This window comes from Physella acuta, unplaced genomic scaffold (genome assembly GCF_028476545.2).
Source record: "Physella acuta isolate Inbredline_101_S28 unplaced genomic scaffold, ASM2847654v3 ptg000103l, whole genome shotgun sequence".
In the NCBI taxonomy this organism is placed as follows: domain Eukaryota; kingdom Metazoa; phylum Mollusca; class Gastropoda; family Physidae; genus Physella; species Physella acuta.
In genome coordinates, this window is record NW_026731623.1 from 372,901 (window position 1) to 399,833 (window position 26,933).

Consider the following 26,933-nt stretch of genomic DNA (forward strand, 5'->3'; position numbering starts at 1 on the left):
TGACAGGGGAGGTTATCCTCAACTCATGTCGCCATTGGTTGGGATAATCATCTGATCAGAATCATTCAATCAGATTTTAATGGAAATTTTCTATGTCTCAAACACCTTAATAGTCAGTGGAAAAACCCCAGGTGTTACACCATCATTCCATATAAGGAATTATACAATGTCAAAATAAAAATGACTCGACCTAAGTAGGTCACATCCCCTCCCTTTTTGGAAGTGACAGATAGGTTCCACAAGAACATACATAAGGAACCAATCTGGCAATGAAATAACAAAAATGTTTTACAAATGTAGGCAATCAAAATCATAATACCAGATGAAAATATCCCTGAACATAAAAGGGAAGTAACTCCAACTTTTACAATTGGTGAAAGGGGAGTAACCCTTCAAAAAGTAATTATACATCAAAATCCCTCAAAAAAGGGTATTACAATATTTCCATGTGGATATTAAAAGTGGTAAACCCGCCAGGGTAAGACCTTTATTTCAATGACTAGCTACAATATCAATTGAGTCATATGAGACATATTATTATAAAAGATTACATATAATAAAAAACCACCTTTAATTAAGGTTCACCTGAAAATAAACAAAATATTCAACAGGATTGGAATTTTGAAAAATTCTAACTCACACCACTCATTTTCATATGAGTGACACTCAAACAAAACCTGTCTATGGTCCTAATGAACCACAAAGCGTGTCACATGATCAATGTGTGTAACAAGATTTTACATCCTTGACAAACAATCAGCCACAACATTATCACTACCCTTAATGTGTGAAATTTCCAGATTAAAATTTTGGAAATATAAGCACCATCTCAATATTCTTTGATTTGTCTGTCCTAACTTAGAGGTAAATTTCAGGGGATCATGGTCAGAAAACACTCTGACTGGATTGGTTGAAGAAGAGACATAGACTTCAAAATGTTGTAATGACAAAACTAAAGCTAAAGCTTCTTTTTCAATAGTAGAATAATTCTTTTGGTTTTCATTTAACTTCCTGGAAAAAAAGGCAATGGGATGGTCAATTCCCATGTTGTCTTCTTGAAATAGGACTGAGCCAATGGCTAAGTTGCTAGCATCAATGGCAAGTTTAAAGGGCATGCTAAAATTTGGTGCAGCCATAACAGGAGCATTTGATAAAAATGACTTAATGGTTAAAAAAGCTTCTTGACATTTATTTGACCATTTAAACTCAACACCCTTTTTCAATAATGCAGTAAGAGGTTCAGCAATAGCTGAAAAGTTTTGACAGAACCGCCTATAGTAACCAGCCATCCCAAGGAACTTTTTGATCTCTTTACAATTTTTGGGAGGTGGTAACCTTACAATAGCATCTACTTTAGCTTCAATGGGCCGAACTTGGTTCGTTCCCACTTGATAACCCAAATAGGTAATTGAAGCTTTACAGAAATCACTTTTATGTAAGTTTACAGTAAAATTCACTTCAGACAATTTTCTAAAAAGGTTAGTCAATTGAACAATATGTTCTTCAAAAGTATTAGAAAATACAACTATATCATCTATGTAGGCCTCACATTGGTCTATGTCAGCAATGACAGAGTTAATGACCCTTTGGAAAGTTTGACCAGCATTTCGCATACCAAAAGGCATACGTTTGTATCTATAAAAACCATTAGGGGTTACAAAAGCAGATATTTCTTTTGCACGGTCAGATAAGGGGATTTGCCAGTATCCTGAAAGTAAATCAATTTTGGAAATTATCTTAGCTTGACCAACTTTATCAATAACGTCCTCTATCCGAGGTAAAGGATAGGAATCAGCTTTGGTGAGCGCATTTACCTTCCTAAAGTCGGTCACAAACCTGAAAGATCCACCGTCTTTCGGGACTAGGAGACATGGGGAACTCCAGTTGCTGAAACTGGGCTCAATGATATCATTCTTGAGCATATAATCAATTTCATCTTTTATCAAAGCAGCTTTTTCCGGGTTAACTCTATAGGGGTGTTGTTTAATGGGTTTTGCGTCACCAACGTCTACATCATGAGGTGGAACCTTCGCTTCTTTGGGGACATCCCCAAAAATAGAGGGAAATGTCTCAAATAACTGAGACAATCTATGGCTTTCCTCTGTGGACAAATGCATAAGGTGGACCTTCAAATTATCTAAAAAGGAAGAATTTACCAATTTTGGGGGTTTCAATTTATCATGTATCACATCATCAGAAACATTTGAACATACAGGTAAATTAATTTTAGCTGTGGAATGAAAATTGTTACAATTATCATAATATTTTTTCAGTGAGTTAACATGATACACTGTCTGTTTCTTTCTTCTGTCGGGCGTATTGACAACATAGTTCAAATCACTTAATTTTGAATGCACTGTAAAGGGTCCACAATATCTCAAGGATAACGCATTGTTCAGATTAGGTACTAGCACAAGAACTTTGTCGCCTGGATTGAATGTTCGTTTACAAGAACTCTTATCATACAGTTCTTTCATTCTAACTTGGGCCTTTCTTAAGTTCTTGTGAGCCATTTCGCACACGGCTTTCAGTCGAACGTGAAAATCGTCGAAGTTTTCCACTGGATGATCACTGGTACCTGTCCAACGTTCGTGTATCAGCTTCAGGGGGCCACGGACAGAATGTCCAAACACAAGTTGAAAAGGCGAGTAGCCTAAAGAGTCCTGGACACAGTCCCTCGCGGCGAAAATAATCCAAGGAACAGACTCATCCCATTGGGTGTTACTGTTAGCGAATGTCCTTAGCATGGTTTTGAGGGTTTGGTGGAACCTCTCAAGTACGCCTTGAGACTGAGGGTGGTAGGCTGAGCTGGTGATGTGGGTAACGCCTAGCTTGGCTAGCGCTTCCTGAAAATGGTGACTGGTGAAGTTGCTGCCTTGATCTGTTTGCACGATTCTAGGTAATCCAAAGGTAGTGAAGAACCGGGTCATGGCTCTGACTACAGTCTTTGCCTTAATGTTCCGTAAGGGAATCGCCTCGGGAAAACGGGTACTTGAACACATAAAGGTAAGTAGGTACTCGTTGCCCGCCTTGGTTTTAGGCAAGGGACCTACACAGTCCATGACGATTTTAGAAAAAGGTTCTTCTAATACAGGAATCGGACTCAAAGGGGCCTTAGGAATTGTCTGGTTTGGCTTTCCGGCCAACTGACAGTTCGTGCAACTTCTGCAGTAACGCGACACATCTTTTCTCATTTTGGGCCAAAAGAACAGTTCTTTGATCTTCGCCGTCGTTTTAGTGACACCTGGGTGCGCTGACATTGGATGGTCATGTGCCAGCTTAAGTATTTCTTGCCGATAAGGTGGAGGGATCCACAGCTGGTCTTTACCCAACCATGGTTCGGCCGGTGAGGCAATCACTGGTATAGCGCGACGAAAGAAGAGGCCATTCTCGGCGAAATATTCTCCATCGTCAGATGATAGAGATTTTTCGACCGTTGCTTTGAGTTCCGCGTCGACTTGCTGAGCTTTAATGATGTCTTCCTGAGATATCCTCAGGGGTAAGCCCAGACTTGTGTTCTCTGGAAGCATAGACTCCAGTTTGGGAGTCGAATTTCTTGACGATGATGGCGGGTGTGGTTCAGACGTGATGTCAGCCAATTGTTTGGTCTGGCTTCTTGTCACCGCACATGCAGGATACAGTTCATAATCATTATCTGGAACTGTTGACAAAGGGTCTGAAACCGTACAGGGGTATACTTTGCTTCCCGCAAGGTCATTCCCTAGAAGTAGGTGTACTCCTGGGACAGGAATACTATCTATCACACCTAAAATGACCTCACCTTCGACGAGATGATGTTTCAGGGCAAACTTGTGTAGAGGGACGACAGTAGATTTTGTCCCCACTCCCTGGATAATGGAAATCCTTCCGGTGTTCGTTTCTGGCGTAATGTCCATTGAACTTTTCAAAAGGAGTGATTGTGACGCTCCTGTGTCTCTTAGAACGGTGATATTCTTCTGAGACAACGGATCACCTGGTTTGCTAATGATGGCTTCGGCCATAAAAGATGAAAAGTCAACTTTTCTCGATCCCTCGAGATCGGTAGACTCGGAAGAAACTGGATGGTGGCGAGAACAGTCAAAATGTGACTGCACATAATGTGTGGAGACTTGACTACCTTCTTGCGGACACTTAGGGTTAGAGTCCTTTTGAATTCTAGAGTTCATAGTTGAACTGGCTGCTTGAGGGGATAGAGCATAGTGCGCGGAAGTACGCACCACCTCTCTGTTATTCTGAAGACGTTTGTAACAGTCTTTGACAAGATGACCAGGTCTTTTGCAGAACTGGCATGCTGCTCGACGATTGAGAGTTGATCTTGGTTTCTCTCTGGACTGTGATGCCTTCAAATGTTGGCCAACAGGATGATTGCTGCCAAAAAGGGGAAGCACGGGGTTGAGGCGGTTTCCTGACACTGGTGGTTTCTTATGCACCAACATATATGTGTCAGCCGACTCAGCAGCCTTCTGGATGTCAGTTATCTTGTTATCCAGTATGTGTAGTCGTATCTCTTCAGGCAGGGACGATAGGAATTCTTCCCTTAGGATAAGTGACCTGAGTTTCTCAAACTCAGAAACTTCCTCAGAGTGTAGCCACCTTGAGAATATTTTCTCCTTTTCAAAGAGAAATTCCACATATGATTGTGTGGGTAACTTGCGGAGTGTTCGGAATTTTGTCCGATAGGCCTCGGGCGTCAGTGCGTAGGCCTTTAAAATGGCAGTCTTGACCAAACTATAGTTATTTTGAACGTCGTGAGAGAGTGCCTGGTATGTTTTTGCAGCTTTCCCAGTAAGGACAGAGCTCAATAAAGCAGTAATGGAAGATTCGGGCCATTCACATGTCTTCGCTAAACTCTCAAACGAGTTAAAGAAAACGACCAAATCTGTTTCATCAAATTTAGGCACTAATTTCCCAAATTTGGCAATCACTTGCCCCACCGACAACTTTTTTGGATCTACCAGAGAAGTAACATCACTAACTTGACCAAATTCTGATTCCAACCTCCTCCTATCTAAAGCAATTTTAACCTTTAACTCCTGTTCTTTTAATGCCTTCTCTAAAGCAACTTTCTCCTCACGAAGTAATACACCAGCCAACAAACTTTCATCAAATACCCCTTCATTAATGAAATGAACAACAATTTTATCTCTCAACACTTCTGACTTCTGCGTAACAGAATAATCCAATTTCAATTCCTTAACAACACTAACCAAAACTTTTCTACTCAACTTTTCTACATCTTCAAAAGTAGGATTAGCCAAAAAAGACTCCATAACACTAACTTGAAAATCACAACAAGCCTAGATCCTTTAAATTAATACACAGCGTTGGGCCGTGTACTTGACCTCTAAATGTAGGACGTGACACGTCTGCTTATTTGACCTAGATACTCTAGCCTGAGCGCGCGTTGTAAGAACACTGCGCTACTGGATATAAAAACAACTAAATCCAACTAACCTTAGTATTCAACTGATATAACCAACAACTGGAACGACAGATTAAATCCCGGACGAGCCCCCACTTTGTAACGTTAACCTATCTATCAGCCAAATAGAAGGAGAACGTCCCCGGATTCTTTTTTCGGGGTCATATGCAAATGCCTTACGGCCTAAGTGGATGAACACTTAACACAACGACCACTAGGGCTCGAAATTTAATGTCTAGGGAAGCTAGTGATACTATTGTAATTAACACTCATCCAATCTACATACGACCTTTTAATCAGCGAACTCAGAAGTGGCAGAACACAAGGTTGAACTAAATAAAATATTTAATGTATAACATATCAAAACCCAACTTACACAATGTAGGAAAAAACACTATCACAGATTTCTACACTGTCTTAAGAAACAGCTACAGGCCACACAACACTGCTGTAGTTTCTAGAATTACTTAGCGACAAGTAATATTAAACTAGAAGACTAAATCAACTGAAGAAAGCAAGGCACACACAGGTCTTAAGTACTCTCACGTTCAAATGGTCAGAGTCTATAGCCGGACAATGTGGACGGCTGCCTGACCAAGGTAAAACTGCCTCGTAGACTGCCAGGTCAAGATAAACTGCCTCGTGTTGCGAGTGTGCGGGGCAATTAAAGACTTCTGTGACAGGGGAGGTTATCCTCAACTCATGTCGCCATTGGTTGGGATAATCATCTGATCAGAATCATTCAATCAGATTTTAATGGAAATTTTCTATGTCTCAAACACCTTAATAGTCAGTGGAAAAACCCCAGGTGTTACACCATCATTCCATATAAGGAATTATACAATGTCAAAATAAAAATGACTCGACCTAAGTAGGTCACAGATACAACTGAGTGATGTAGGTTAAAACAAGAACATTAGGCACATACTTGTTAATAAGATCTGAGTGATGTAGGTTAAAACAAGAACATTAGGCACACACTAGTTAATAAGATAAAACTGAGTGATGTAGGTTAAAACAAGAACATTAGGCACACACTAGTTAATAAGATACAACTGAGTGATGTAGGTTAAAACAAGAACATTAGGCACATACTTGTTAATAAGATCTGAGTGATGTAGGTTAAAACAAGAACATTAGGCACACACTAGTTAATAAGATAAAACTGAGTGATGTAGGTTAAAACAAGAACGAATGTAATGTACAATTTTTGAGAGCGTGGAGTGATGGACGTTAACCCTGGGGATAATTCTTGAATTCAAGGTAGACAACTAGTAGAGCCCAGGACCAAGGTAGACAACTTGTAGAGCCCAGGACCAAGGTAGACAACTTGTAGAGCCCAGGACCAAGGTAGACAACTTGTAGAGCCCAGGACCAAGGTAGACAACTTGTAGAGCCCACGACCAGACGTGAATGATGGGAGAGAAGATTAGAACGACAGGACGACCAGAACAAATATACGCAATGAAACGTGCAGGTTTATTTATGATCTGGTGGTAGGCTCCAGATTTCAAGTGACCAATCGACTTATATAACACGTGTACATTGTGACCTTACCTAACGAGCCTGGCTCCTTTGGACACACGTCCATTTGTGTGGAATATTCCCGCTTCAGTTTCAAGTGGTCGACCTTCAGTTCGCTTCCTTCTAGAAATTGTTTTTTTATTTCGTTGAAGTTCTCCTCGTATGCTAACGATATATTTGTTTCTTCACGCGACAGCAGCGCTTGCATGTGGCTCTCCTCTGTTCTGTTCAAGTCTCTCAACTTGCTCACCTGAGCTGTATCAACGTGTAATCCGTTAGACCATGCGCGAATGGCCTCCCTAGAATAAGGTTGTGAGAGCTGCTTCGCCTTAGGAAGGTTTTCCAATAAGGATAGATTTAAAAAACTGGAACCATTGACTCTGAAAGTTTGCAGGCCGTGTTGCTGAGCTTGGCGAATGATAGTTTGAACTCTTCTAGCATAGAGTTCACTGTTTAATTTCAAGGCTGCTTCTTCTGGACTCATGGAGTTTTCCCGCATGAGTTTAGCCAGAGCTTTCTCTAACTCACGCACTTCAAGTTGGGCTTTTTGCCGTGCGCGTAGTTTGGCAGACGCGGCCACCGCAAGCCCTCGTATCGTCTGGTCAGGTTTTGGAACTTTGTCTGCTTGAGGGACTGGTTCAGCGTTCTTAAACTTGTGGGTGAAGACAAGAATTTGTCCAATGGAAACCAGTACCAGAAGAAAGCAACCAACAATGACGCTCATCTCAGTCAGCGTCCGGCTTTTCTTCATTTTCATCATCAGTTCACGTGGGACTGGTTCGTGTGGGAGTAACGCTCGTGGATGGATCAGCTAAGAGAACACAACTCCGGTTATAACGACACAGTAACACCAACATCTTCAATCAATTGAATATAACGCTCCCACCAGTTCCTGTCGGAGTTGGCCTGGAGTCTAGAGAATACACAGAATAATGTCCAGACATCCAAAAGACACAATGTATAATGGCCACAAACACATTGCACTAGGGCAAGCAGCACATATACCCACAAATACATTGTGTATTTCAGTGTTGAAGACACAGCAACAATGTCAAAAATATTAAAATTAGACACAGATATTTCTCCTATATATTCTACATTGCTTAAAATAAAGTAAAAAATTCATTGATTTAATGTCATCTGAATGTCATGTTTGTATCATATTTACCCAGTTGCTCATCTTTTAAAGCGTAAGCCTATGTTAAAATCAGCTTAGTGAAGTTGAGTCTGTCTGATAAGGTAGTCGTGTCCATGCTAATTGATCGAGTCTCCATTAAGGCAATTATGTTTTGTACAACATAAACTTGACAGACCGCATTCAGTTCTCCCTTACAGACGTCTATTGAACGCACCAACCTACGAGACACGATACACTTCAAACTTCCCTATGCATGCGCAATCTGTGCAAACAACAACTGTAACATTTAACACATCAACCACAACCGCTACCAACCAGTCAACACCCGCTACCAACCAACCAGTCAACACGCGCTACCAACCAACCAGTCAACACCCGCTACCAACCAACCAGTCAACACCCGCTACCAACCATTCAACAACCGCTACCAACCAACCAGTCAACACCCGCTACCAACCATTCAACAACCGCTACCAACCAACCAGTCAACACCCGCTACCAACCAGTCAACACCCGCTACCAACCAGTCAACACCCGCTACCAACCAGTCAACACCCGCTACCAACCAACCAGTCAACACGCGCTACAAACCAACCAGTCAACACCCGCTACCAACCATTCAACAACCGCTACCAACCAACCAGTCAACACCCGCTACCAACCAACCAGTCAACACGCGCTACCAACCAACCAGTCAACACCCGCTACCAACCAACCAGTCAACACCCGCTACCAACCAACCAGTCAACACCCGCTACCAACCAACCAGTCAACACCCGCTACCAACCATTCAACAACCGCTACCAACCAACCAGTCAACACCCGCTACCAACCAGTCAACACCCGCTACCAACCAGTCAACACCCGCTACCAACCAGTCAACACCCGCTACCAACCAACCAGTCAACACGCGCTACAAACCAACCAGTCAACACCCGCTACCAACCATTCAACAACCGCTACCAACCAACCAGTCAACACGCGCTACCAACCAACCAGTCAACACCCGCTACCAACCAACCAGTCAACACCCGCTACCAACCAACCAGTCAACACCCGCTACCAACCATTCAACACCCGCTACCAACCAGTCAACACCCGCTACCAACCAACCAGTCAACACCCGCTACCAACCAACCAGTCAACACCCGCTACCAACCAACCAGTCAACACCCGCTACCAACCAACCAGTCAACACCCGCTACCAACCATTCAACACCCGCTACCAACCAACCAGTCAACACCCGCTACCAACCAGTCAACACCCGCTACCAACCAACCAGTCAACACCCGCTACCAACCAGTCAACACCCGCTACCAACCATTCAACACCCGCTACCAACCATTCAACACCCGCTACCAACCAACCAGTCAACACCCGCTACCAACCAGTCAACACCCGCTACCAACCATTCAACACCCGCTACCAACCAACCAGTCAACACCCGCTACCAACCAGTCAACACCCGCTACCAACCAACCAGTCAACACCCGCTACCAACCAACCAGTCAACACCCGCTACCAACCAACCAACCAACCAACCAACCAACCAACCAACCAACCAACCAGTCAACACCCGCTACCAACCAACCAGTCAACAAATACTAACAACCAACCAACCAACCAACCAACCAACCAACCAGTCAACAAATACTAACAACCAACCAACCAACCAACCAACCAACCAACCAACCAACCAGTCAACACCCGCTACCAACCAACCAGTCAACACCCGCTACCAACCAACCAGTCAACAAATACTAACAACCAACCAACCAACCAACCAACCAACCAACCAACCAACCAGTCAACACCCGCTACCAACCAACCAGTCAACAAATACTAACAACCAACCAACCAACCAACCAACCAACCAACCAACCAGTCAACACCCGCTACCAACCAACCAGTCAACACCCGCTACCAACCAACCAGTCAACAAATACTAACAACCAACCAACCAACCAACCAACCAACCAACCAGTCAACACCCGCTACCAACCAACCAGTCAACACCCGCTACCAACCAACCAGTCAACAAATACTAACAACCAACCAACCAACCAACCAACCAACCAACCAGTCAACACCCGCTACCAACCAACCAGTCAACACCCGCTACCAACCAACCATTCAACACCCGCTACCAACCAACCATTCAACACCCGCTACCAACCAACCAGTCAACAAATACTAACAACCAACCAACCAACCAACCAACCAACCAGTCAACACCCGCTACCAACCAACCATTCAACACCCGCTACCAACCAACCATTCAACACCCGCTACCAACCAACCAGTCAACAAATACTAACAACCAACCAACCAACCAGTCAACAACTACAACCAACCCCCCTCCCCTGTCCACAAGCGTCTGCTTACGACCAACCCCCCCCCCCTACCCCCATTGTGGACGTTCACAAAAACTTAGTAGACCCTCAATGCAAGCTGCTAAATTATTAATTCATTTACATGCAATGTGTACATTAACTAATAATGTAATAAAGGGATTTGATATTTTCGGGAACATCTATTATTGGCCTAAATAATAATTGGGAGTTAAACTTTTCCAAGATGTCCGTAAGTCTACGGTGTATTAACTTACCGTGTGAATGTGCTAACACTATTTAAAATTGTTGTTTGTTGAATGAGTGGTCGCGCTTGTACGATGTGTACCCTGCCTCTCGATTTTAAAGGTTTTTTTTTTTTACCCACTATCTATCTTCTATAGGCCCTATATATAATTCTCTTCTTGGAGACGTTAGAAAACAAGCTGTAAGCGCGCCTAGCAGTCCCCTCTCTTCCTCTCTAGGCCCACATCGTCTGGTGAGCTGTGGTTCACGCTAAATGTTTACAATCATAGAGCCGGGTTTAAGGACGCCTATTAGGGGGAGATAATTTAGTTTGAAACTATTTTAAACTTAGGGGAGATAACTAAGAGGAGGCTGCTTTCACGGAGGGGGGGGGGGGAAGGGGGGGGGGGGAGGAGGGTTTTAGTGTTTTAAAGCAAATATTTTCAGTGACAGCATTGGTACTGTCGAATTCACAAATTATGAATTACTGAAAAGTAGAAAATAAAACTAAATAGCGGCGTGTGATACACCGCGGGTCGGCTCGTTTGTTATAAAGAGAGAATACAGGCAGTCATACATTTTTAAAAAAATTGAAGATGCTGTAGACCGAACTTTTGTCATTTGCGGCTGTCAAGCTATCAACGACTATATGGGTTCGGGTAAATTCGGCTAATCAACGTAACGTCATTACGTTAATTCAACTTAAGGCTGCATATGTTTCCATAACAAACTGCCCCCCCCCCCTTTTTTTATACACACCTGACCAAGCGAGCACATAATACACGCGCTGATATTTAAATATCTAATTGCAACGTGGTTGTTTTGAGTTTTTTACTTGAAAAAAATGACTAGATCTACATCATCTTAGGCTTCGTCACAAAATAATGATGTAGGTCTACTATGAGTAGGTACAATTGTTTGAAATGTTTAAAAATAAACTTGAAATACCATGAATCGTTTGAAATGTTTAAAAATAAACTTGAAATTGTTTTAGAAAATTGATGCGGTCACTGCCCCATCATTTGCCCTATAGACCGTCAGGTTTGAAAAGGAAACTTTACTTTTTTTTTTACACTGCCCCATCACTTGCCCTATAGACCGTCAGGTTTGAAAAGGAAACTTTACTTTTTTTTACACTGCCCCATCACTTGCCCTATAGACCGTCAGGTTTGAAAAGGAAACTTTACTTTTTTTTTACACTGCCCCATCACTTGCCCTATAGACCGTCAGGTTTGAAAAGGGAACTTTATTTTTTTTTACACTGCCCCATCACTTGCCCTATAGACCGTCAGGTTTGAAAAGGGAACTTCACTATTTTTTACACTGCCCCATCACTTGCCCTATAGACCGTCAGGTTTGAAAATGAAACTTTACTTTTTTTTACACTGCCCCATCACTTGCCCTATAGACCGTCAGGTTTGAAAAGGAAACTTTACTTTTTTTTACACTGCCCCATCACTTGCCCTATAGACCGTCAGGTTTGAAAAGGAAACTTTACTTTTTTTACACTGCCCCATCACTTGCCCTATAGACCGTCAGGTTTGAAAAGGGAACTTCACTATTTTTTACACTGCCCCATCACTTGCCCTATAGACCGTCAGGTTTGAAAATGAAACTTTACTTTTTTTTACACTGCCCCATCACTTGCCCTATAGACCGTCAGGTTTGAAAAGGAAACTTTACTTTTTTTTACACTGCCCCATCACTTGCCCTATAGACCGTCAGGTTTGAAAAGGAAACTTTACTTTTTTTACACTGCCCCATCACTTGCCCTATAGACCGTCAGGTTTGAAAACGGAACTTTACTTTTTTTTTTACACTGCCCCATCACTTGCCCTATAGACCGTCAGGTTTGAAAAGGAAACTTTACTTTTTTTTTTACACTGCCCCATCCATTCCCGCTGGTAAAAAATTGCTTTTTTTTTTAAGTGAATGGTAAACAGCTACATTACTGATACATTTACCACGAGAACTGCCGATTTAATGTAAAATCTACATTTAATATCCATTTTTTAAATTAATTTTTTAAATGATCAAATGTAAGTATTTTATGGTTTAATTCCGCATGTGGGCGTCCACATTGACCCATGACCCCCCCCCCATGACGCGTCCACAGAAGTCGATTGATTTCGCCATCATATATGGATGCCTCCTAAGCTATCTAACTAGCACATCCATTTAAGACCATCTACACAGCACAATCTTTATAACAACCTTACGCAGCACATCTACGTAGCACCATCTTCATGACACCCCTACATAAGACCATCTACATAGCACAGCCTATATAAAACCATCTGCATAGCACCATCTTCATGACACCCATATATTAGACCATCTACATAGCACTCCTACATGGCATCATCTAAATATCACCCCTACATAAGACAATCTACATAGCCCCCCTACATAAGACAATCTAAATAGCACCCCTCCATAAGACAATCTAAATAGCACCCCTCCATAAGACAATCTACATAGCACCAACCACATAAGACAATCTACATAGCCCCCTACATAAGACAATCTACATAGCCCCCCTACATAAGACAATCTAAATAGCACCCCTCCATAAGACAATCTACATAGCACCAACCACATAAGACAATCTACATAGCACCAACCACATAAGACAATCTACATAGCCCCCCTACATAAGACAATCTACATAGCACCAACCACATAAGACAATCTACATAGCACCAACCACATAAGATAATCTACATAGCCCCCCTACATAAGACAATCTATATAGCACCAACCACATAAGACAATCTACATAGCCCCCCTACATAAGACAATCTACATAGCACCCCTACATAAGACAATCTACATAGCCCCCCTACATAAGACAATCTACATAGCACCAACCACATAAGACAATCTACATAGCCCCCATCCATAAGACAATCTACATAGCACCAACCACATAAGACAATCTACATAGCCCCCCTACATAAGACAATCTACATAGCCCCCCTCCATAAGACAATCTACATAGCACCAACCACATAAGACAATCTACATAGCCCCCCTACATAAGACAATCTACATAGCCCCCCTACATAAGACAATCTACATAGCACCAACCACATAAGACAATCTACATAGCCACCCTACATAAGACAATCTACATAGCACCCCTCCATAAGACAATCTACATAGCACCAACCACATAAGACAATCTACATAGCCCCCCTACATAAGACAATCTACATAGCCCCCCTACATAAGACAATCTACATAGCCCCCCTACATAAGACAATCTACATAGCCCCCCTACATAAGACAATCTACATAGCCCCCCTACATAAGACAATCTACATAGCCCCCCTACATAAGACAATCTACATAGCCCCCCTACATAAGACAATCTACATAGCCCCCCTACATAAGACAATCTACATAGCCCCCCTACATAAGACAATCTACATAGCACCAACCACATAGCCCCCCCCCCTACATAAGACAATCTACATAGCACCAACCACATAAGACAATCTACATAGCCCCCCTACATAAGACAATCTACATAGCCCCCCTACATAAGACAATCTACATAGCACCCCTACATAAGACAATCTACATAGCACCAACCACATAAGACAATCTACATAGCACCAACCACATAAGACAATCTACATAGCACCAACCACATAAGACAATCTACATAGCACCAACCACATAAGACAATCTACATAGCACCAACCACATAAGACAATCTACATAGCACCCCTACATAAGACAATCTACATAGCACCAACCACATAAGACAATCTACATAGCACCAACCACATAAGACAATCTACATAGCCCCCCTACATAAGACAATCTACATAGCCCCCCTACATAAGACAATCTACATAGCCCCCCTACATAAGACAATCTACATAGCCCCCCTACATAAGACAATCTACATAGCCCCCCTACATAAGACAATCTACATAGCACCAACCACATAAGACAATCTACATAGCCCCCCTACATAAGACAATCTACATAGCCCCCCTACATAAGACAATCTACATAGCCCCCCTACATAAGACAATCTACATAGCACCAACCACATAAGACAATCTCCATAGCACCAACCACATAAGACAATCTACATAGCCCCTCTACATAAGACAATCTACATAGCACCCCTACATAAGACAATCTACATAGCACCAACCACATAAGACAATCTACATAGCACCAACCACATAAGACAATCTACATAGCCCCCATCAATAAGACAATCTACATAGCACCAACCACATAAGACAATCTACATAGCCCCCCTACATAAGACAATCTACATAGCCCCCCTCCATAAGACAATCTACATAGCACCAACCACATAAGACAATCTACATAGCCCCCCTACATAAGACAATCTACATAGCCCCCCTACATAAGACAATCTACATAGCACCAACCACATAAGACAATCTACATAGCCCCCCCTACATAAGACAATCTACATAGCACCCCTCCATAAGACAATCTACATAGCACCAACCACATAAGACAATCTACATAGCCCCCCTACATAAGACAATCTACATAGCCCCCCTACATAAGACAATCTACATAGCCCCCCTACATAAGACAATCTACATAGCCCCCCTACATAAGACAATCTACATAGCACCAACCACATAGCCCCCCCCCTACATAAGACAATCTACATAGCACCAACCACATAAGACAATCTACATAGCCCCCCTACATAAGACAATCTACATAGCCCCCCTACATAAGACAATCTACATAGCCCCCCTACATAAGACAATCTACATAGCACCCCTACATAAGACAATCTACATAGCACCAACCACATAAGACAATCTACATAGCACCAACCACATAAGACAATCTACATAGCACCAACCACATAAGACAATCTACATAGCACCAACCACATAAGACAATCTACATAGCACCAACCACATAAGACAATCTACATAGCACCCCTACATAAGACAATCTACATAGCACCAACCACATAAGACAATCTACATAGCACCAACCACATAAGACAATCTACATAGCCCCCCTACATAAGACAATCTACATAGCCCCCCTACATAAGACAATCTACATAGCCCCCCTACATAAGACAATCTACATAGCCCCCCTACATAAGACAATCTACATAGCCCCCCTACATAAGACAATCTACATAGCACCAACCACATAAGACAATCTACATAGCCCCCCTACATAAGACAATCTACATAGCCCCCCTACATAAGACAATCTACATAGCACCAACCACATAAGACAATCTACATAGCACCAACCACATAAGACAATCTACATAGCCCCTCTACATAAGACAATCTACATAGCACCCCTACATAAGACAATCTACATAGCACCAACCACATAAGACAATCTACATAGCCCCCCTACATAAGACAATCTACATAGCCCCCCTACATAAGACAATCTACATAGCACCAACCACATAAGACAATCTACATAGCCCCCCTACATAAGACAATCTACATAGCACCCCTACATAAGACAATCTACATAGCACCAACCACATAAGACAATCTACATAGCACCAACCACATAAGACAATCTACATAGCCCCCCTACATAAGACAATCTACATAGCACCAACCACATAGGACCCGCTGCACAGCAATCCACCCCCCCCCAACCCCCACCTTACCCAGCGATGTTACTATCAAGCTAAGCCTGGGGCTTGATTCATTAACTCAAACAGCTGATTAACTAATTGGGAAGCCGTTGGCTAGAACAGTGAAGAAAATTTATGTATATACTTTTATAAAACGTCACTACAGTCATACATTATTCAGCATTTCTAATGTAAGAACAGGGAAACAAAAATTACAAAGGTTTATAAAAAGAATCTTTTAAATGAACTATAAATGATCATGCAAATGACACATGTTTAAGTCAAATTACATCAATCTTTACATTTCTCAGGCGACCAACAACGTGCTATAGACTACACTTACAGAATTTTTTTATGTATAATTTGTCATTTCTAGAGTATCTATACCTGTATATATAATTCTCTTCATGGGGACCATGCGGGACACCACGTATACACACGCCGAACCACCCCAGGCCATTTCAACAGACCATTTTGTTACCACCCCCATCCCCACAAGTCTGGTGAGCTGTTTACAATCGTAGTGTCACGTCGAATAAGTGACGGCTATTATGGGCATATAATATAGTTTTCTAAACGATTTTAAACTAAGTGGACTTAATAACAAGTTCTGCTTGAACTTTTCATTGTCGTCTGTAAACTGTCGTCACGGACGGCTGCTTTCACGGGGTGCGCGGGGGGGGGGGAGGAATGGAATGTGAGGGTGAGGATAATCGTCCATAACGAGCTACTGATAATGTTTTAAAGCAAATATTTTAAGTCGCAGCATTGGTAGTGTCAAATTCACAAATTATGAATTACTGAAAAGAAGAAAATAAAACAACTAAATATCAGTGTATGCTACGCCGCGGGTAGGCTCGTATATATATCTAATTCTCATCATGGGCTAGACTATGAAAGCCGACTATCTAACCCTCCTCCCGCCACCCCCCCCCCCCTCTCTCGCTCTCCAGGCATGCGCAACAGACCATTTCGCTACCATCCCCACCAGTCTGGTGAGCTGTGGTTTACCCTGAATGTTTACAATCGTAGAGCCGGGTCCAATTATTGACGGTTATTAGGAGCAGATAATTTGGTAAGAAGTTCTGCTTGATCTTTTCATTGTCGTCTGTAAACTGTCGTCACGGACTGCTGCTTTCAAGGGGGGGGGGTGAAGGGAGGCTAGTGTCGAATTCACAAATTATGAATCACTAAAAAGTACAAAATAAAACAACTAAATGACGCGTGTGGATAGAACTGCCAACTAATTCGGTCCAGATTTTAATTAATTCATAAAAAAATAATTAGGCAATCAATTAAGTCAAATTAAATGTCACGATGCATTGTCTTTATGTCTTGACCCACGTACCAATTACGAACCGTATCTGTCAGAAGTGCCTGCAATTTCGCACAGGCGTTTCGATCTAGACAGACAGACAGACTGACGACAGAGGAAGCAAGTTAAATAAAAGCTTGTAAAAAGTATGTTTTTCCACCCAGATAGAGCTTGTACCGGTTAACCCCAAGGTGTAAACAAAACTATCTACAGCTCTGATCCTTAGAATTCTAGATATGATCTCAACTGTACTCAATTTAGCGAGCAGCCGGCCTGAACATCAGCTTACGTATCTAATAGAGTAAACTGTCTAGGTCGTAGCTAACATTCATTTGTAAGCATTCATTTTGCATCTAGGCCTGCTTAAAATGAAATATATTTTTGCATTGTCATATTAATTGAAAAGTTCTAGATCTACGTAATTCCGTGTTTTCAAAATCAAATCGCTTAGAACACATAAATATTACAAGAGAAAAAAGCATACGGTGGTCTCATATTCCCCAAAACAGCACACTGAACTGAAAGCTGTTCCTATATTCCTAAAAACAGCACACTGAACTGAAAGCTGTTCCTTTATTCCTAAAAATAGCACACTGAACTGAAAGCTGTTCCTATATTCCTAAAAACAGCACACTGAACTGAAAGCTGTTCCTATATTCCTAAAAACAGCACACTGAACTGAAAGCTGTTCCTATATTCCTAAAAACAGCACACTGAACTGAAAGCTGTTCCTATATTCCTAAAAACAGCACACTGAACTGAAAGCTGTTCCTATATTCCTAAAAACAGCACACTGAACTGAAAGCTGTTCCTATATTCCTAAAAACAGCACACTGAACTGAAAGCTGTTCCTATATTCCTAAAAACAGCACACTGAACTGAAAGCTGTTCCTATATTCCTAAAAACAGCACACTGAACAGAAAAGCACAACATGCCTACTGCTAGACGACGGCAGGTTATCTCCAGCAGGCGTTCACACACACGAGACGCGAGTACTTCTTCCACAACACACTTCCCTCCCCCTTCTCACACCTCCCCCTCTCCTAGTATTGCCGTAATTGCTGAAAAGCTCACCATTCTAATGTAGGCCTACCAGCTATTTACATTAGCATAGTGCTCTAATGAAATGTACAATAGAGAAATTCTGTATTAAACAACTCCATTTGAAAGGAAAAGTATGGTCCACAGAAATCAAAGTAAAATTTACAATCTTGTGACATTTAAATAATAAATCTTTTTATAAATTTTGTTGCACTTAAATAATTAGTAATTTAGGTTTATATAAAATGCATTGATGACACGAGGATAGTATTCGAATGTGAACCATTTTCGTCCTGAGAGCGTCGAACACATGATCTCTTTAGACCGTCCAGCCTAGGCTTGCAGGCGCAGTTATCGATTGGACTACGGTACACTGCCAGCCGATGACGCCAGTTTGTTTTTATTCTTCCTGCTACGTGTGTAAAGATGTGAAATTGTTGTGGGCTTGTAACACATGTGTAAAGATGTGAAATTGTTGTGAGCTTGTAACACATGTGTAAAGATGTGAAATTGTTGTGAGCTTGTAACACATGTGTAAAGATGTGAAATTGTTGTGGGCTTGTAACACATGTGTAAAGATGTGAAATTGTTGTGAGCTTGTAACACATGTGTAAAGATGTGAAATTGTTGTGGGCTTGTAACACATGTGTAAAGATGTGAAATTGTTGTGAGCTTGTAACACATGTGTAAAGATGTAAAAATTGTTGTGGGCTTGTAACACATGTGTAAAGATGTGAAATTGTTGTGGGCTTGTAACACATGTGTAAAGATGTGAAATTGTTGTGGGCTTGTAACACATGTGTAAAGATGTGAAATTGTTGTGAGCTTGTAACACATGTATAAAGATGTGAAATTGTTGTGAGCTTGTAACACATGTATAAAGATGTGAAATTGTTGTGAGCTTGTAACACATGTATAAAGATGTGAAATTGTTGTGAGCTTGTAACACATGTATAAAGATGTGAAATGGCATCTAACAAATAAAAGGTGTCTTTGTCATTATGGCCATTACAAACATACATAAACCGGGAGTGATCTCCCCTAAACTTTCTCGAATATTCTTATATAACACTACCGGGGATGGCAACTCGGGATAAAGACTTTGATATGTAAGTAAAAGACCTTCTGTCAAATTTTGAGTAATTTCCGTTGACCGGAAGTACTTATTTACGCTATTTCCGATTTCTCAAAAAACGCATGTAAATTTATAAAGTACTAATAATATTGCGCACTATTATGCACACCTTTATTTGGCGTTCACTTGGTGTGCATTTCTTTTTTCTACGAGATTATATTCTATTTTTAAAAAATTGAGTATTTAAAATGGATTAAAAATCATGTCTAGAAGTCTATATCCCGAGTTGCCATCCCCCGTAGTGTTATATTAGAATATTTGAGAAAGTTTAGGGGAGATCACTCCCGGTTTATTTTGTTTTGTTTTTTAAGACAACATTTCGATAAACTTAAACCAAGCCAACATTTGAGCCCTAAGTTTGTCGTCATGTAAGACAAACTTTGATTTGCTCACTGATCTAACATGAATTCATTGCTGGGTCCCGCTATTTTCTTTCACAGGTTATCCTAACAAACTTTGTTTATCATATGGACGTGATTGACAAAATAATTTAATGGACCGTTGACCTTTCGAGAGTTTATTGGAGAAGTCACGTGGACAACGCGGAAATCTTTTTTTTATTAAGGGCCAAGCTTGAATGGAAGCATCTAGTTTACATCGACTACAAACTGGACTTACTAAGAAATGGAGAAGTTTACATCGACTACAAACTGGACTTACTAAGAAATGGAGAAGTTTACATCGACTACAAACTGGAATTACCAAGAAATAGAGAAGTTTAGATCGACTACAAACTGGATTTACCAAGATATAGAGAAGTTTACATCGACTACAAACTGGACTTACCAAGATATAGAGAAGTTTACATCGACTACAAACTGGACTTACCGAGATATGGCGACTCGTAAGGACATCGCTCAATGGCTGGAGCTTGCGGCGGGGGGTGGAGGCTCGTCTGTGCTATTATGTCGGCTACACGGCGATGGTAAACTGTATTCATTAGATGAACGCAATCTGTGGAACACAGTCATTAGATGAACGCAATCTGGGGAACACAGTCATTAGATGAACACAATCTGGGGAACACAGTCATTAGATGAACACAATATGGGGAACACAGTCATTTGATGAACACAATATGGGGAACACAGTCATTCGATGAACACAATATGGGGAACACAGTCATTCGATGAACACAACGAGGGGAACACAGTCATTAGATGAACACAATCTGGGGAACACAGTCATTAGATGAACACAATATGGGGAACACAGTCATTAGATGAACGCAATCTGTGGAACACAGTCATTAGATGAACACAATATGGGGAACACAGTCATTAGATGAACACAATATGGGGAACACAGTCATTCGATGAACACAATATGGGGAACACAGTCATTAGATGAACACAATCTGGGGAACACAGTCATTAGATGAACACAATATGGGGAACACAGTCATTCGATGAACACAATCTGGGGAACACAGTCATTCGATGAACACAATATGGGGAACACAGTCATTAGATGAACACAATCTGGGGAACACAGTCATTCAATGAACACAATATGGGGAACACAGTCATTCGATGAACGCAATCTGGGGAACACAGTCATTAGATGAACACAATCTGGGGAACACAGTCATTCGATGAACACAATCTGGGGAACACAGTCATTAGACGAACACAATATGGGGAACAGTCATTCGATGAACACAATATGGGGAACACAATCATTCGGTGAAAATATGAACATGGCAGTAGGGCCTACAGTAAATAGGGGTCGTATTTAGACGTGATATCCCAGCATTGGAATGTAAACTGTTATTGAATTATTTAGACGTGATCTCCCAGCATTGGAATGTAAACTGTTATTGAATTATTTAGACGTGATCTCCCAGCATTGGAATGTAAACTGTTATTGAATTATTTAGACGTGATCTCCCAGCATTGGAATGTAAACTGTTATTGAATTATTTAGACGTGATCTCCCAGCATTGGAATGTAAACTGTTATTGAATTATTTAGACGTGATCTCCCAGCATTGGAATGTAAACTGTTATTGAATTATTTAGACGTGATCTCCCAGCATTGGAATGTTAACTGTTATTGAATTATTTACCCTCATCCACAGGTTCTGTGTCCTTCTGGTTCAGTTCCCTTTGCTCAACGTACTGACAGAGTAAAATGACGAGTCCTATGATGAGCCCTAAACCCATGATACACAATAGCATGCAGACGAAAGCGTTGAATTGGTCACCTTCTTCCTCATCTAAGTGGACACGCCGCCTACGGTCAGAGTTGTAGGATTCTGCTGAGCAAAAGATCTAGGGTTAAACAACTGAAACTATTGGAAGTTACAAAATGAATACACGCTATAAAAACTGTTCTTCATTTTGGATTTGAAACAAACAAAAAAAAATTAAGTTCACCCAAGGTGCTATTACTGTGTTGACACGGGAGAAATACAACTTGTACTAAGCTGATAATCGTGCCAGAACTTCAGCTTTAACCTGTTTTTGATAAGAGAAAATTTTGGAGCCCCCGAAATTGGGGGTCACCCGTTTAATTCCTTAATCCGCCATGGTCAACAAAATTGTCTATACTCGTGTTGAAATAAACCTTGCCATATCCATTGTGGCTCCCATTTGCCGTCTAGTTTCGGTTTTAATTCTCATTTAATTCGGCAAATAAAGCAATAATACAAACTTACCTATCACTTCAAAAAACGTATTCAATACAGGTTACTTCACGCCTTTTGAAAACGTTTGGAATAAATCGCCATTTGTAAGCTATTAGACGGGTCACTCATGCACTCACATGTTGAAGTAAAACATGTTTTCCTAGCCTGGTTTGTTAAGATTCAGTGTTTTATTTCCTGAAACTAATTGATCAACAGAATTGTGTGCCAGAAATAAAATGTATACTATTTTAGGGAGCGTCGCATTATGTAAATATTTTAAAGCTGTTGAGTGGCGGGGGTTTAAGGGGAATAACTGATATTTTTGTGGCCTTTGTTTCGTTAATAAAATGGCTTGTCATTTTAACACAATTTGAAGACGGTTAGAAATGTTTCCATTGGTTGCTAGGGTTAGCCTATAATGCTGATTGTCTGAATGCTTGCGAGTGAGAAATAACACACAGTATAGACTTTATACAGTATTATTTTTCATACTTTTTTATACCATCGCGTAACGCGATTTTCTGCGATAGGACGAAATAATTTAATTGCTGCTTTTTACAAGCTTTTATTTAACTCACTTCCTCTGCCCGTCTGTCTAGATCGAAACGCCCGAGCGAAATCGCAAGCACTTCTAACTGACAGATACGGTTCGTAATTGGTACGTGGGTCAAGAGATAAAGACAATGCATCGTGACATTAAACTTGACTTAATTGGTTGCCTGATTAATTTTTTATAAATTAATTAAAATTTTTACTAAATTAGTAGGCAGTTCTATTCACAAAAGCGCGTCATCATGTTCAATAGCTGCACAATGGTTTTAGTTATGTAACTCTATTGTAAATAAAAACATGTAAAGTACTAAAAAAAAATTCATTAAAAAAAACGACAGAAATGTTTTCGTTATACAGCTCAAATAAGGAGAATTTCACTCGCGGTCATCTTTTAGCCTTCACCGAGGGCTATGAGTCAAAACGACATTTTTTCCATATGGCCTAGCCATTTATCTAGGTGCTAGCAAAAAAATAGCCAGATGTGCAGACAGTAAGTGCCCTAAAATCTGTGTTGAAATTACCCTCGGTTTTCACATAAAATATAAAGATTATATAGGGAAATACTACTGGTCAGTTTTGACCACTTTACGAAGTTTTCCCAGATATGCTGAGTTTTTTATGACACCCCTAGGCGTTTTCGTAATATAGGCGTCGAGGTCAGTTTCGACCCTCTCTTCCTGGACTTTTCGGCCAACCGGCACCGGCCCTCTTGTTCTATTGCCCTAAGGCAGGATCCTGCCAAATTTGAAGCGCCTGCGGCGCCAGGAAGGGCCCTATCGGGCATTCGACAACTTTGCTATATATATATATATATATATATATATATATATATATATATATATATATATATATATATATATATATATATATATATACACTAATATTTATAAATAACTGTATTTTCTAATGGATACCCTTGCTGGTATTAAGGAAGAGAGCCACACTTTTCTTTATCTATATATATAAAGCAAAGTGGTCGGGTGCCCGATAGGGCACTTCCCGGCGCCGCAGGCGCGTCAAATTTGGCACGATGGTGCCTTGGGGCGATAGAACACGAGGGCCGGTGACGGTTGACCGAAAAGTCTACGAGAAGGGGGTCAAAACTGACCTCGACTGACCGGCGCCTTATATGGGCTATATAACGAAAAAAAAATTCCTCCGACGACCCCCCTTGAAATTTTGTGAGATGGTAGGAGAACGCCTCGGGGTGTCACAAAAAACTCGCCATGTCCGGGAAAATTCGTTAAATGGGTCAAAACTGACCAGTCGTATTTCCCTATATAATCTTTGTATTTTATGGGAAAAACAGAGGGTGATTTCAAAACGGATTTGAGGGCACTTACCGACTTAACATCTGGCTAATTTTTTGCATGCTCTTAGGTAAATGGCTTGACCTTTAGGGAAAACTGTCGGTTTCACTCAAAGCCCTCGAGGACGGCTAAAAAGTGACCGCGAGTGAAATTCTCTTTATATGAGCTCTATTACGAAAAAAAATTTCCGACGACGACCCCTCTTGAAATTTTGTGAGGTGGTAGGAGAACGCCTCGGGGTGTCACAAAAAACTCGCCATGTCCGGGAAAATTCGTTAAATGGGTCAAAACTGACCAGTCGTATTTCCCTATATAATCTTTGTATTTTATGGGAAAAACAGAGGGTGATTTCAAAACGGATTTGAGGGCACTTACCGTCTTTACATCTGGCTAATTTTTTGCATGCTCTTAGGTAAATGGCTTGACCTTTAGGGAAAACTGTCGGTTTCACTCAAAGCCCTCGACGAGGGCTAAAAAGTGACCGCGAGTGAAATTCTCTTTATATGAGCTCTATTACGAAAAAAAATTTCCTCCGACGACCCCCCTTGAAATTTTGTGAGGTGGTAGGAGAACGCCTCGGGGTGTTACAAAAAACTCGCCATGTCCGGGAAAATTCGTTAAATGGGTCAAAACTGACCAGTCGTATTTCCCTATATAATCTTTGTATTTTATGGGAAAAACAGAGGGTGATTTCAAAACGGATTTTAGGGCACTTACCGTCTTTACATCTGGCTAATTTTTTGCATGCTCTTAGGTAAATGGCTTGACCTTTAGGGAAAACTGTCGGTTTCACTCAAAGCCCTCGACGAGGGCTAAAAAGTGACCGCGAGTGAAATTCTCTTTATATGAGCTCTATTACGAAAAAAAATTTCCTCCGACGACCCCCCTTGAAATTTTGTGAGGTGGTAGGAGAACGCCTCGGGGTGTCACAAAAAACTCGCCATGTCCGGGAAAATTCGTTAAATGGGTCAAAACTGACCAGTCGTATCTCCCTATATAATCTTTGTATTTTATGGGAAAAACAGGGTGATTTCAAAACGGATTTTAGGGTATTTGCCGTCTTTACATCTGGCTATTTTTTTTGCATGCTCTTAGGTAAATGGCTTGACCTTTAGGGAAAACTGTCGGTTTTACTCAAAGCCCTCGACGAGGGCTAAAAAGTGACCGCGAGTGAAATTCTCTTTATATGAGCTCTATTACGAAAAAAAATTTCCTCCGACGACCCCCCTTGAAATTTTGTGAGGTGGTAGGAGAACGCCTCGGGGTGTCACAAAAAACTCGCCATGTCCGGGAAAATTCGTTAAATGGGTCAAAACTGACCAGTCGTATTTCCCTATATAATCTTTGTATTTTATGGGAAAAACAGAGGGTGATTTCAAAACGGATTTTAGGGCACTTACCGTCTTTACATCTGGCTAATTTTTTGCATGCTCTTAGATAAATGGCTTGACCTTTAGGGAAAACTGTCGGTTTCACTCAAAGCCCTCGACGAGGGCTAAAAAGTGACCGCGAGTGAAATTCTCTTTATATGAGCTCTATTACGAAAAAAAATTTCCTCCGACGACCCCCCTCGAAATTTTGTGAGGTGGTAGGAGAACGCCTCGGGGTGTCACAAAAAACTCGCCATGTCCGGGAAAATTCGTTAAATGGGTCAAAACTGACCAGTCGTATTTCCCTATATAATCTTTGTATTTTATGGGAAAAACAGAGGGTGATTTCAAAACGGATTTTAGGGCACTTACCGACTTAACATCTGGCTAATTTTTTGCATGCTCTTAGGTAAATGGCTTGACCTGTAGGGAAAACTGTCGGTTTCACTCAAAGCCCTCGAGGAGGGCTAAAAAGGGACCGCGAGTGAAATTCTCTTTATATGAGCTCTATTACGAAAAAAAATTTCCTCCGACGACCCCCCTTGAAATTTTGTGAGGTGGTAGGAGAACGCCTCGGGGTGTCACAAAAAATTCGCCATGTCCGGGAAAATTCGTTAAATGGGTCAAAACTGACCAGTCGTATCTCCCTATATAATCTTTGTATTTTATGGGAAAAACAGAGGGTGATTTCAAAACGGATTTGAGGGCACTTACAATCTTTACATCTGGCTAATTTTTTGCATGCTCTTAGGTAAATGGCTTGACCTTTAGGGAAAACTGTCGGTTTCACTCAAAGCCCTCGACGAGGGCTAAAAAGTGACCGCGAGTGAAATTCTCTTTATATGAGCTCTATTACGAAAAAAAATTTCCTCCGACGACCCCCCTTGAAATTTTGTGAGGTGGTAGGAGAACGCCTCGGGGTGTCACAAAAAACTCGCCATGTCCGGGAAAATTCGTTAAATGGGTCAAAACTGACCAGTCGTATTTCCCTATATAATCTTTGTATTTTATGGGAAAAACAGAGGGTGATTTCAAAACGGATTTTAGGGCACTTACCGTCTTTACATCTGGCTAATTTTTTGCATGCTCTTAGGTAAATGGCTTGACCTTTAGGGAAAACTGTCGGTTTCACTCAAAGCCCTCGACGAGGGCTAAAAAGTGACCGCGAGTGAAATTCTCTTTATATGAGCTCTATTACGAAAAAAAATTTCCTCCGACGACCCCCCTTGAAATTTTGTGAGGTGGTAGGAGAACGCCTCGGGGTGTCACAAAAAACTCGCCATGT

At 41.2% G+C, this 26,933-nt stretch overlaps 1 protein-coding gene across 8 annotated transcripts in view; it reads right to left on the reverse strand.

Moving 5' to 3' along the window:
- LOC131931299 (beta-1,4-N-acetylgalactosaminyltransferase bre-4) overlaps window positions 1-26,933 on the reverse strand; it is a 69,134-nt gene that overhangs the window by 13,931 nt on the left and 28,270 nt on the right. For 2 of the 8 annotated variants that reach the window (XM_059288042.1, XM_059288050.1), the window contains exons 3-4: window positions 21,856-22,047; window positions 20,617-20,742 (exon numbers count right to left, since the gene is read on the reverse strand). In XM_059288042.1, the coding sequence (XP_059144025.1) occupies window positions 20,617-20,742; window positions 21,856-22,047 (318 nt within the window). Of the gene's footprint in view, window positions 1-6,979; window positions 7,930-8,114; window positions 8,380-18,095; window positions 18,570-20,616; window positions 20,743-21,855; window positions 22,048-26,933 lie in introns of those variants that run through there. The other 6 variants (XM_059288059.1, XM_059288101.1, XM_059288092.1 and 3 more) reach the window with 5 other exon arrangements.